This window comes from Microcaecilia unicolor, chromosome 7 (assembly GCF_901765095.1).
Source record: "Microcaecilia unicolor chromosome 7, aMicUni1.1, whole genome shotgun sequence".
Lineage (NCBI taxonomy): Eukaryota > Metazoa > Chordata > Amphibia > Gymnophiona > Siphonopidae > Microcaecilia > Microcaecilia unicolor.
This window is the reverse complement of record NC_044037.1, coordinates 94214452-94226246: the sequence shown is the minus strand read 5'-3', so window position 1 is coordinate 94226246 and position 11795 is coordinate 94214452. Positions and strand designations below refer to the sequence as shown.

Below are 11795 nucleotides of genomic sequence, written 5' to 3'. Positions count from 1 at the left end.
AATTTGCTCCCATGATGAAAAAATGGCCAAATGAAAATGAATAAAATGAATATTTCTGAAAATGAGATGGGACAAATATTGTTTGGCTGTCCACCATTGTTTTAATGTCACACTTAATCTCAAGGAGCCATTCATGAATTTCTGCTATTGAGTCCTCCGACAGCTCAGTTCCCATCATCTCTGCACCTGTAGCTTGCCATGCACTTCCTCTTTGCATATGGCCTGATCTGCCATATTGCTGTAAATTCTCCCCTGTACTACCACTGTGTATGAATGCACTGTTTGGATTCCATTACATTTGGATCTGGAGAGATTCCGCTACTGAATACCACTGGGATATCCTCAAATAGTTCATCAGGGGGATACAGCAAATTGGCTTAAGTGGCCATTCTGTCCTGTGATATCATTTCCTCCTGCTGCAGTATATTTTCATTATTTTTCTCCCTTACTTCTCATTATCACATGTCCAACCTCCTTTCTTCCTCCTACAGTTTCTCTTGCAGTCTTCTCTCGTTCTCTTTTCTCTTTCTGTATCCATTTTCTTCCTATAAATTTGCTGATGTTTTTTTCTTCAATCTCTCTTTTCCATCTTCCCTCTAGTGATTTCTACCAGAGCTCTTTCTTCACTCCATCTTATGTGCTCTCTCTCTCTCTCTCTCTCTCTCTCTCTCTCTCTCTCTCTCTCTTAGGTCTTCCACCCTTATTTAGATTTTCTATTCTAACACCCTCTGCAATCTCTCCCCTACTCATTTCCCCTGATATTTTTCTTTTCACCTCTTCTTCCTGATTATTATCACATTTTCCTCTTCCTGTAGGATAATCTCTTTCTTTTTGTATTATGCTATCCCCATACAGTATATCCTCATTCTTCCACATTATCTTGTCCCCCTCCATCCATTTCACCTGTACTCTGCCCTTGCATTCTCTCCACTCTTCTTGCAGATGCTCTTCCTCTCTTTTCTTCTTTGCGCAGGTGACTCCTTCCCCTTCCCCCATCCTTTCCACCCTTTTTTTGCAGGACACTTTCTCAACCCTTTTATCCCCCATGTAGTTTGAATCCTGGTGCTTTGACTGCTCTTTCCCACCATCTTAATCACTAGTCATTTCTTCCTTTTCCCCTACTGGCTAAATCCTCAGTCATCTCTCTTATTCACATGTCACATTTTCTTTATTTAATGCACCACAAATAAAACCATATCTAAGTATTTTACATCAAAATAAAATAATAATTGGTGAAAGAAGGAGGATCACATAGGTACATCTAGGTTACATAGATAAATATAATACCAAAATATAGGGGAAGGAATGATAGAAGGGGTATCAATACTCCACAACACACAAGGAAGGGAGGTTGTGTTGGAAAAATAGACATAAGTGGATTTCCTTCAATTCACTTCAGCTTCTCCCTCCCCAAATTCTAAGTCTTTTTCCTTCTTTCCCCAAGCCTTATTTGCCTTCTGCATTCCTTTCTTTTCTGGTCCTCCCATTTTCTGGCAAACACAAGGAAGAATGGACTTCATCTTCTAAGTTCCTGTGGACCTCATGGCTCCCTCTCCACATTTATAGTCATTCCATGGGATTCATGGTTCCATCTCCCCAAACCCCTTTTCTCTGGTAGATCTCATTGTTCCATTCAAAACTTCTTCCCCATTGTAGATATCAGAGATCTACCTCCCAAATCTCTGTACATCTCACAACTCCCCCTACTGTTTTTTTCTATCTACCCTCCTTTAACCTGTCTCCACCCACTCTCCATGCCTGCGATCTGGCACTCAGAAAACCCACTTTTTCCTTGAGGTATGCAGCTCCTCAGTCTTCCTTTTATGAGTAGTGTGGTTCATACAGAAAACAAAAGAGGATATTTAATATTCCATGTCATGTTGCCCTTGGGTTGCTTTTCTTGCATCCCTGTCAGATCATCTCCTCAAATAAGTCCACCTCACCTCGTCTACCCACCCTCATCAGCTTATATTACTATTTCAACTGTTAATCCTGCTTTAGTATGCAGACTCAATGGAAGCTAGCTGGTCTCAATCCCTGCTATTCGTGTTCCCAATCTCTCTCTCTCTCTCTCTCTCTCTCTCTCTCTCTCTCTCTCTCTCTCTCTCTCTTTCTCTCTCTCTTCCCTTCCCTCCCCCCTTCCTTCCTTCCCTCTGTCTCTCTCTCTCCCTTAGAGAATGACACAGGGACGGGGACCAGCAGTAACCATGGGGATGGGGACAGATCCCATGGTGACGGAGCAGGGATGGGGACAGAGCCCATGAGGATGAGGACAAACTTTGTCACTATGTCACTTTCTACTTTGAAGCCTGTTAATGAACTAGACTGTTATTTATGTTTGAGTGATGCAGATGACGATATTTTTGATCTTTTGGAAAAATAAGCAAACATGCTGGCTACAACTAGCAAAATTTGCATGGGGATCCTGTACATTCCTACTACCAGCACATCTTCTAAGAAGACATCTTCTATTGTGGGAAGGAATGTGGAAGATAGGAGAGCTAGACTGAATCCTGAGATTGTTGATGACTTATTCATCCACAGATTAAAAAATCATAACAGTGCTTCATAGGGCATATTTCTCCCCTCCAAGGCATACAGAACAGGTTGTATTTTGCACCCTGGACATTTTAACAGAGTGGATTAGGATTCCTTGGGGTAGTAGAAGTCAGCTATTGTTGGGGTTGGAAGGGTAGAGGGTGGTGGTGGTGGGAGGGTTAGTATAGCTGCTCATTGTTATTATTATTTATTCACAACAGTTGCACAGCATATTGTTCCTTTTTATACTTTAATAAAAAGATTTAAATGTAAAATCATAAATGTTTGAGGCTTCTGAAGATGAGAACAGAGCCCATGGGGATGGGACGGGGACAGAACCTGTGGGGACAGGATGGAGATGAAGACAGGTCCTGCGGGGATGGGACGGAAATAGAGACAGGGCCTGTGGGGACAGGGTGGGGATGGAGACAGAACCAACGGGGACGGGTACAAATTTTGTCCCCGTGTCATTCTCTACTCTCTCTCTCTCTCTCTCTCTGCCAGTGATGGAGGTTTCTCCTTGTTAGCCCTCTGGCAACTTTGTGTCTCCTCCACAGAGGAGGCAGCCATTATCTTAACCAATGAGGAGTCATATGGTGCAAGAAGCAAATGGCATTAAACGTGTTGGGTGGGATAAAGGGAAATCTGGGGCAGGAGCAGCAGCACTGCAAAGTTCCAGAAGAAGAGATTCAAGTACTGTGATCCACATTCAAAGCATTGCCCTTGTCCTACCCATTTTCTGTCCATTGATATAATCCTCCCTGTATCCAATCCTCCTCAATGCCCTACTGGCGGGGTGCCACCCTTCCAAATATAGAAAAATACCACATGCTTCTCCACCATTTCTCTCTCTCCTCTAAAGTGAGAACACACCTCACCAATATTTTTTGACCGTAAATCTTTCATTTTCACAGCATTATTATTCTGAAAAGAAGAGGAATGAGAGGAGAGAAGAGATGCTCATTAAAAGCTGAAGTGAATGTACCGTATTTTTCGGACTATAAGACGCACTTTTTCCCCCCAAATTTGGGAGGAAAATGGGGGGTGCGTCTTATAGTCCGAAGGTAGCGAGTTCCCTCCCTCCCGCCCTCCCCCCGAGTTCGGGATCGCCCTCCCCCCGGCCCTGTCACCACTTCTCCCCTACTCACATCACGCGATGTTCCCTGGTGGTCTAGTGACGTCGGGGCAGGAAAGAGCCCCCTCTTTCCTGCCCAGCGCGCTGCTCTCTGTCCTCCTGTATGCTGCCTGGCGGTCTCGGCGAGATTCAAAATGGCCGCCGAGACTTCAATTCTCGGCGGCCATTTTGAATCTCGCCGAGACCGTCAGGCAGCATACAGGAGGATGGAGAGCAGCGTGCTGGGCAGGAAAGAGGGGGCTCTTTCCTGCCCCGACGTCACTAGACCACCAGGGAACATCGCGTGACGTGAGTAGGGGAGAAGTGGTGACAGGGCCGGGGGGGAGGGCGATCCCGAACTCGGACAAGACGCACCGGAGCACCTAGGTTTTAGAGGAGGGAAAAAGGAAAAAAAAATTTTCCTATTTCCCTCCTCTAAAACCTAGGTGCGTCTTATGGTCCGGTGCGTCTTATAGTCCGAAAAATACGGTACTTGAGCCAGGATGATAAAAGAGACTGTATCAGGTCGCAGAAGTCAAGAGATTGCAATTGGGAAAAACTGTCATCAAGAGGAACAAGATAATTTTCAACATGTATATAGGAATCACCCCAATAATGAGATTTGATAAGGAAGAAGCAAGTAATAGAAGTAATCTGATGATTGGGGAATCCATCTCTGGGGAGGGCCTGGCTTGAAGCCCACTATCTTAGCACTGTGGAGAGTAGGTTCAGTAAAAGGTCTAAATTAAAGGGAGAGTCCCCTCCGAAGGGACACCACCTTGTAAGTGGTGGAGGGGCTTCCGTGTTTCAATGACTCAGAGGGCTATGCTGTAGGGTTAACCATATCAGACAGGCCTCTGAGGAGAAACCAGACAAAGAGTGTCCCAACCTGGAGGATCCAAGATGGCATTGAGGGAGGATGTACGCTAGTTAAGTTTCTGTTTTACACCAGAATGCCTGAAGAAGAGGTCGTGCTCCCCAGAGAATGGGGGAAGAGAAAAGGCAAAGCCATGGTGCTGTCCTCCTCGAACACAGCTGGGGTTCCCACCACTTCTCAGTCTATTTTGGAGAGATTCGGGGTCATAACGTTGGGGATATCGGTTCTTGCTTCAGGGAACAGCAAGGCTTTATTGCCGAATCTCAGTGGAGGGAGTGACTTTGAGTCCCCCTGTTGGCACGACCCCTCCAAGACCCGGAAATAGTATTGCTTCGCTATGGAGGTCAATATTTTAGATTGTAAGCTCTCTTGAGCAGAGACTGTCCTTCCCCATGTTTAAACTTGTACAGCGCTGCGTAACCCTGGCAGCGCTATAGAAATGCTAAGTAGTAGTAGTAGTAGTAATGGAAACGCACAAAGTGGGTTAGGATTTTCATGTGACCCGAGGAGGTCCTGGTGCAGCATCGACTCGGATAATAAACCAACTGGGGGATTGGAGAGTGAACTCTTCCCCCCGAAGATATCTGGAGCGGTTTCTGTGGAGAAATTGGACTTAGTGAAGCCAATTATGTCATAATGGACGTACTATAGGAACTGCAGCAGAATGTGAATAACTCTCTTCTTCAGATGTTTAAAATTTTTCACTATGTGAATTAAAGAATTTATATTAATACTTATCTAACAAAGTGGAAGTCCAAGATATAAAAATAGAGACTTTGATTACGGAAATGGCTTCTCTGTGAAAATCAGATAATTTGGTAATGAAGAATAGTTGTCTTTCTTGTAAAAATTGGAATTTCTGGAGAGCCAGTTACGGAAAATAACTTGAGAATGATAAATTTACCTATAATATCCTATATATATCAGCTACTGAATTCTTGAAGAAATATTTCTCTGATACTTTGCTAATACTTTCTGATAGCCACCTTTTGGTGACTAAAATTATATTTCCTTTAAAATCTTCTTTATCAGAGAAAAGAGATGTAAGTTTAACTGACATTTTGGAAAATTCAGAAGTTATAGATAGAGTTATATTATTAGTGACTTTCGTCTTTGATTTAGATAGGAACAATGTTTTGAAATTTTATTTCTGATACATGGTTGATAGTTTATTGGGTTCAAAGATGCATATATTTCCTGACACATCAAGGGAATCGCAGACTGGGAGGTGTGAAGTCTTGGCTTTTAAGCCAGGAATCATTGCCCTAGGTGGGACCTTCCTAGCGTGATTCCCTTGTAAGTGTTTTATTTCCTTATTACTTATTTGTTTGAACCTAAGAAATTATAAGAGTTTGTGGAAACAGATGAAGAATCCTCTGCAGCAACTTCCTTCAGTTACCACTGTACCGGCTGCAATAACCGATTAACCTTCCTCCCTCAGAAAATGTGAAGTGTAAGATTAACCATTTTGAGTTTTTCTTATTTTCTTTAACATTGTTTTCCTGATCTTGGATCTTCCAATTGTGGACAATTATGTAAATATATATTGTTGAGAGGAAATGTTTTCCTTTTTATAGTAATTTCTGTATTTCCTTACATTTATGTGATAAATGTGAATGTAATTAAGTGAAATGATAAATAAATAAAATAAAAAAAAATAAAATTAAAGGGAGAGTGAGTCGTTTATCATGTGATTGTAACTTCCCTAAAGTGTAAGAGCAGATTATTAGTACAGGATCTACCACTGGTCTGGGCCTAGTGAATGAGAGGCAGTCACTGCTACTGCAAACTTGGCCCTGGCAACAGAAAGGTCACATTTACTGTTCTCAACTCAGGCAAAGAAAAAAGAAGTGAAACTGGAAAGATATATGGAGGGAATGGGCAGAAAGGCTGAAGAAAAAAGTATGTAAAGAGGTGGGTTGTGTTGAAAAAGGGAAGGATAGAAAAGAAAGGCTAAAACTGAATACCAAATACAACAAAATAGCAAAAACATACAAAATTTTAAAAATAAGAAAGAAGTATATGACTGTTAAAAAAAAAGTTTAAAGTGGAAAAAAATATATTTGGGAAACAGTTTTCCTAGAGGAGCATAATCGAAAGGGACGTCCAAGTTTTCATTAGGACGTCCTCGCAGAAAGTCCCCAACCAGGGGAGGGGAAACCCATATTTTTGAAACAAGATGGACGTCCATCTTTTGTTTTGATAATACAGTCAGGGACGTCCAAATGTGGTCGTCCCTAGATTTGGTCATCCCTAGACTTGGTCGTTTCTGATTTTCGGTAATAATGGAAACCAAGGACATCCATCTCAGAAACGACCAAATCCAAGCCATTTGGTTGTGGAAGGAGTCAGCATTCGTAGTGAACTGGTCCCCCTGACATGCCAGGACTCCAACTGGGCACCCTAGGGGGAACTACAGTGGACTTCATAAATTGCTCCCAGGTACATAACTCCCTTACCGTGTGTGCTGAGCCCCCCAAAACCCACTACCCCCAACTATACACCACTAACATAGCCCTTATGGGTGAAGGGGGCACCTAGATGTGGGTACAGTGGGTTTGTGGTGGGTTTTGGAGGGCTCGCTGTTTCCTCCACAATCGTAACAGGTAGGGAGGGTGGGGCTGGGTCCGTCTGCCTGAAGTGCACTGCAGTACCCATTAAAACTGCTCCAGGGACCTGCATACTGCTATGGTGGACCTGAGTATGACATAGAGGCTGGCAGGACATATTTTAAAAGTTGTTTTCTGAGGGTGGGAGGGAGATAGTGACCACTGGGGGAGTAAGGGGAGGTCATTCCCGATTCCATTTAGTGGTCAGCTGGTCATTTCGGGCACCTTTTTGTGGCTTGGTCATAAGAAAAACATGACCAGGTAAACTCGTCCAAATGTTTGTAAGGGACATCCTTTTGGGTCAAGGACGTCCAAGTGTTAGGCATGCCCAAGTCCCACCTTCGCTACGCCTCCGACATGCCCCCATGAACTTTGGCCGTCCCTGCGATGGAAAGCAATTGGGGACATCCAAAATCGTCTTTCAATTATACCGATCTAGACGTTTCTGTGAGAAGGAAGCCCATCTTCTAATTTGTGTCGAAAGATGGGCGTCCCATAGAATGTTATTGAATGGACAAGGGAATACAGTATTTCTAGAATGGGCGGGACAAATTGCTTGTTCTTTTGGCCGCTGTCGGTGACAGGGTGCTGGGCTCGATGGACCCTTGGTCTGTCCCAGCATGGCAATGCTTATGTACTTATGTCCTTCTCTTTCGAAAATAAGCCTGCTAGTCATCTAAATTACTCACCAGGGAGCGTATATGGCCTTTTCATAGGAAGTACTTCTGATAGTTTACACCTGTGCTCCCCAAAGTAAATTTGGTAGGGATCACTGTTAGACCTGTTTCCTACAGGGATTTGAGCACAGCTTTACTCTATTTAAATGACTGTTCCTTTGCTGTAGAAGACTGTGAGGGGCATAATTGAACGAAAACGTCTATCTCCATGGGCGTTTATCTCCGAGAACGGGTCCGTGAAGGAGCGGACCGAACCGTATTTTCGAAAAAAAATAGACGTCCATGTTTTATTCGACAATTTGTGAGCTGGGCATTTTTGTTTTTCAGTGATAATGGAAAATGAAAGCGCCCAGCTCAAAAACGAATAAATCCAAGGCATTTGTTCGTGGGAGGGGCCAGGAGTCGTAGTTCACTGGTCCCCCTCACATGCCAGGACACCAACCGGGCACCCTAGGGGGCACTTTTACAAAAACAAAAAAAAAGGTAAAAGAGCTCCCAGGTGCATAGCACCCTTCCCTTGTGTGTTGAGCCCCCCAAATCCCCCTCAAAACCCACTGCCCACAAGTCTACATCATTACTATAGCCCTAAGGAGTGAAGGGGGGCACCTACATGTGGGTGCAGTGGGTTTGGGGGGGTTGGACGACTAAGCATTAAGCAGCACAATTGTAACAGGTAGGGGGGGGATGGGCCTGGGTCCACCTGCCTGAAGTCCACTGCACCCCCTAACAACTGCTCCAGGGACCTGCATACTGCTGCCAGGGAGGTGGGTATGACATTTGAGGGTGAAAATAAAAAGTTGTGAAACATCATTTTTTGTGGTGGGAGGGGGTTAGTGACCACTGGGGGAGTCAGGGGAGGTCATCCCCGATTCCCTCTGGTGGTAATCTGGTCATTTAGGGCACTTTTTGGGGCCTTATTCGTGAAAAAACAGGGTCCAGGAAAAGTGCCCTAAATTCTAGCTACAAACGCATACTTTTTTCCCATTATCGGCGAAAGGTTCGGGTGATAACCACGCCCCAGTCCCACCTTCACCACGCCTCCGACATGCCCCCATCAACTTTGTACGCTTCCGCGATGGAGTGCAGTTGAAAACGTCCAAGTTCGGCTTTCTATTATACCGCGTTATTCGTTTTTGGGAGATAAACGCCTATCTCCCGATTTAGGTCGCAATATAGGCGTTTTTGTCTTTCGATTATAAGCTGGTGTGTCATTTAAATATGCCACTGCATGTTCATAATGTGTAACCAGACCCAGGTAGAAAGATTTTTTTTATTTATAATTTGTTTATTCGTTTTAAATCAAATTAAATAGTCTGTTACATTTGAACAGGAAATACAGACATGCAATATTTATAAGGAAACATACTTTTCCCTAGGGGAAAAAAATAAAGGAAAAATTTATTACTCTTCTTTAGATCACCATAGCGGGGGGCTAGTCTAAGATTAGGAAGACTACTAATAAAAAAGAGAAAAAAATGAAAAGTGGTAATATGCTTAGCATGCAACTATCCTAATAATTCAAGTATTTCATCTAGATCGACAGTTAACCAATTTTCTTCATATTTATAAATGCTTTCAACTGCTCAGGCTGATAAAAAATATATTTTAAACTCATATACTTAATAACACATTTACATGGGTAATTAAGATAAAAGGATGCCCCTAAAGATATTACTTCTGTTTGCATAGCTAAGAACAATTTCCTCCTTTCCTGGGTCTGTTTGATAATATCAGGATAAATCCAAATTTTTTTACCCATGAACAGAGCTTGCATTTTTTTTAAAGTACATGCGCATTACCGCATCAAGATCTTGCTGAAAAATAAAAGATGCAATTAGTATAGTTCTTTCAGAGTTCACATTCAAAATTATTTCTAAAAGTTCAGATACATTCAAAGATTCCTCTTGATTTTCATCTGGGATAGCTTGAATCGAAGTTTCAGGTAATTTTTTTGTTGGAATATAATACACCTTGTTCAGTGGTGGAATAGTTTCCGGGGAAAAGTTTAAAACTTCCAACAAATACAATTTAAAGGCATCCTGGGGATTAATTGCCAATTCCTTCGGAAAGTTCAAGAGTCTTAAATTTAGCCTCCGATTAATGTTCTCTGTTTGTTCTCATCTATGCTGTGTAGACAAATTATCTTTCACAATTGAGGCTGAAATATCATTCAATTTAGTGACATCTTTTTGAGAGCTCCCAATTGCTCTGATGTTTCTTGTTTTGCAGCATTAAATGATAAAGAAAGGTTTTCAACTGTACTTACTAGGTCCTTTACTTCTTTCGACAAATTGGCATCCGTCGCTTCTACCCTCTGGAGAGCTTTCCAAATGCTCTCCAGCGACACAGCCGCTGTTTTTCTTGTCGGAGCTAAATGCTCAGCCCAAGACTCCTTCGAAATCAGGCCTCCCTCTGACTCTGTTTTTCCCATTCCTCGAACTGCTGTCGTACCTTCATCCACTTCCGGGTCAGGTCGATCACGTCGGGAAAGACATGCTTCGGGGAGCAGCGGAGGATTGAGATCCAGAGGGGAGAGTGAAATCTCCAACCCCAAGTCTCCCAGGGAGTCTTCACCCACGGAGGCAGCAGGGTCCCTCTCGGTATTTAGGGTAGGTGGTTTCGTAGCGTATCTTTCTATTGTTTGTTGTACCAGGGAGGACGTCCTAGTCGTTGAGGAAACTACTTTAACAGTCCCCTTATGTTTGGTATGGGGCATCTCGTTATGAAGAAAAATTAAGTTCAGCAAACCATAGGAGAGATTCGCAAATGAAACTCAACATGCCGCCATCTTGAGACATGCCCTGAAAAATTTTTTTTTTTACAGATATTTATTCTAGAAGCCATTCATGAAAGATTACCAATTTGTTTGAGTTTTAGAATCTGCTTTCTAGTTGCTGTAGATAATTCTCTGGACCAGGTAGCTACCTGGGAAATCCATTGCTATAATCCCCCATCTGTTCTTTTCCTTCTTCAAGTTTTCCAGAAAACTGTACAGTTTATAGTTTATTTCACGAGCTACTGAATAGGGATATGCTCCTAAACTGCATCCTGAAGTAAAGGTCAGATACATCTTATTACCTTCACTATTCTGAGCTTCAGTTAAATTTCTTTTAACACTTGCCCATTTGTGACCTATATCAAATATTGTTGGTACATATTCATCATCAGTTACTATTAAGTTCTTATAAGGGATTCCTATCACAGGACCATCAAAATTTTGTAGTATGATGATCTTTCCTCTAACTTGGCCAAGGGTTGGTATAGCAGGAGCCTTCCAAAACCAAGACAATCCAGCATCCTGGATATCACGGATCATTAGTTGGGCAAACTGTTTCGATGTATCAATATTGCTACATACGTCACTTACACGTATGAGAATGGCTTCCTTTGAATAGCGTCTCAAGAAATTAATAGTGTCTTTCAAAACAGCATTGAAAAAGTGACTGCATGTCGTATCAGGAAAGACAGATAGTTTCTTACGACGAAGATGCAAAGTTATATCAACAAATCGTATCCCAGCTTCATACTGTGATGTGAGATTCCAGCTTTGACGCTGATTAATATCCCAACCATCTAGCCACGTGGACTTGCTTGTGCCAGGAATGGACAGATCACTGAGGGATTTTCCATCTGGGACTAAAGACATCCAGTCTGGGTTTTTAATTTCAGGATTTTCTGTAGCATCATAATCTTTTCTTTGGATATTCCCCATAATGACTTGAAGATGAGTACCACTGCCTGTAAAATACATTAAATTACAATTTAATCAGGCTCTTTCCTTTTTATCCCCACTGTATCCTCTGGCGCTGTTATTATTATGGACTAATTTCTTTATCCTTACTTCTCTGCCCTACTTACCCCTTTCCATTTGCTGTACCCTGTCTATTTTTTTATTCAATTGTTGTAAGCCACATTGAGCCTACCAGAGGTGGGAAATTGTGGGATATAAGCACTGTAAAATAAATAAAATAAATAATAAA

The 11795-nt window shown here is 42.5% G+C and overlaps 1 protein-coding gene across 1 annotated transcript; it reads right to left on the bottom strand.

Annotated features, from left to right (window-relative positions):
* Positions 1–10702: 10702 nt before the first annotated feature.
* LOC115474861 (1-phosphatidylinositol phosphodiesterase-like) lies at positions 10703–11527 on the bottom strand. The gene has a single exon (XM_030210555.1). The coding sequence runs from the start codon at positions 11525–11527 to the stop codon at positions 10703–10705; it is 825 nt and encodes a 274-aa protein (XP_030066415.1).
* Between the last annotated feature and the right edge of the window lie 268 nt (positions 11528–11795).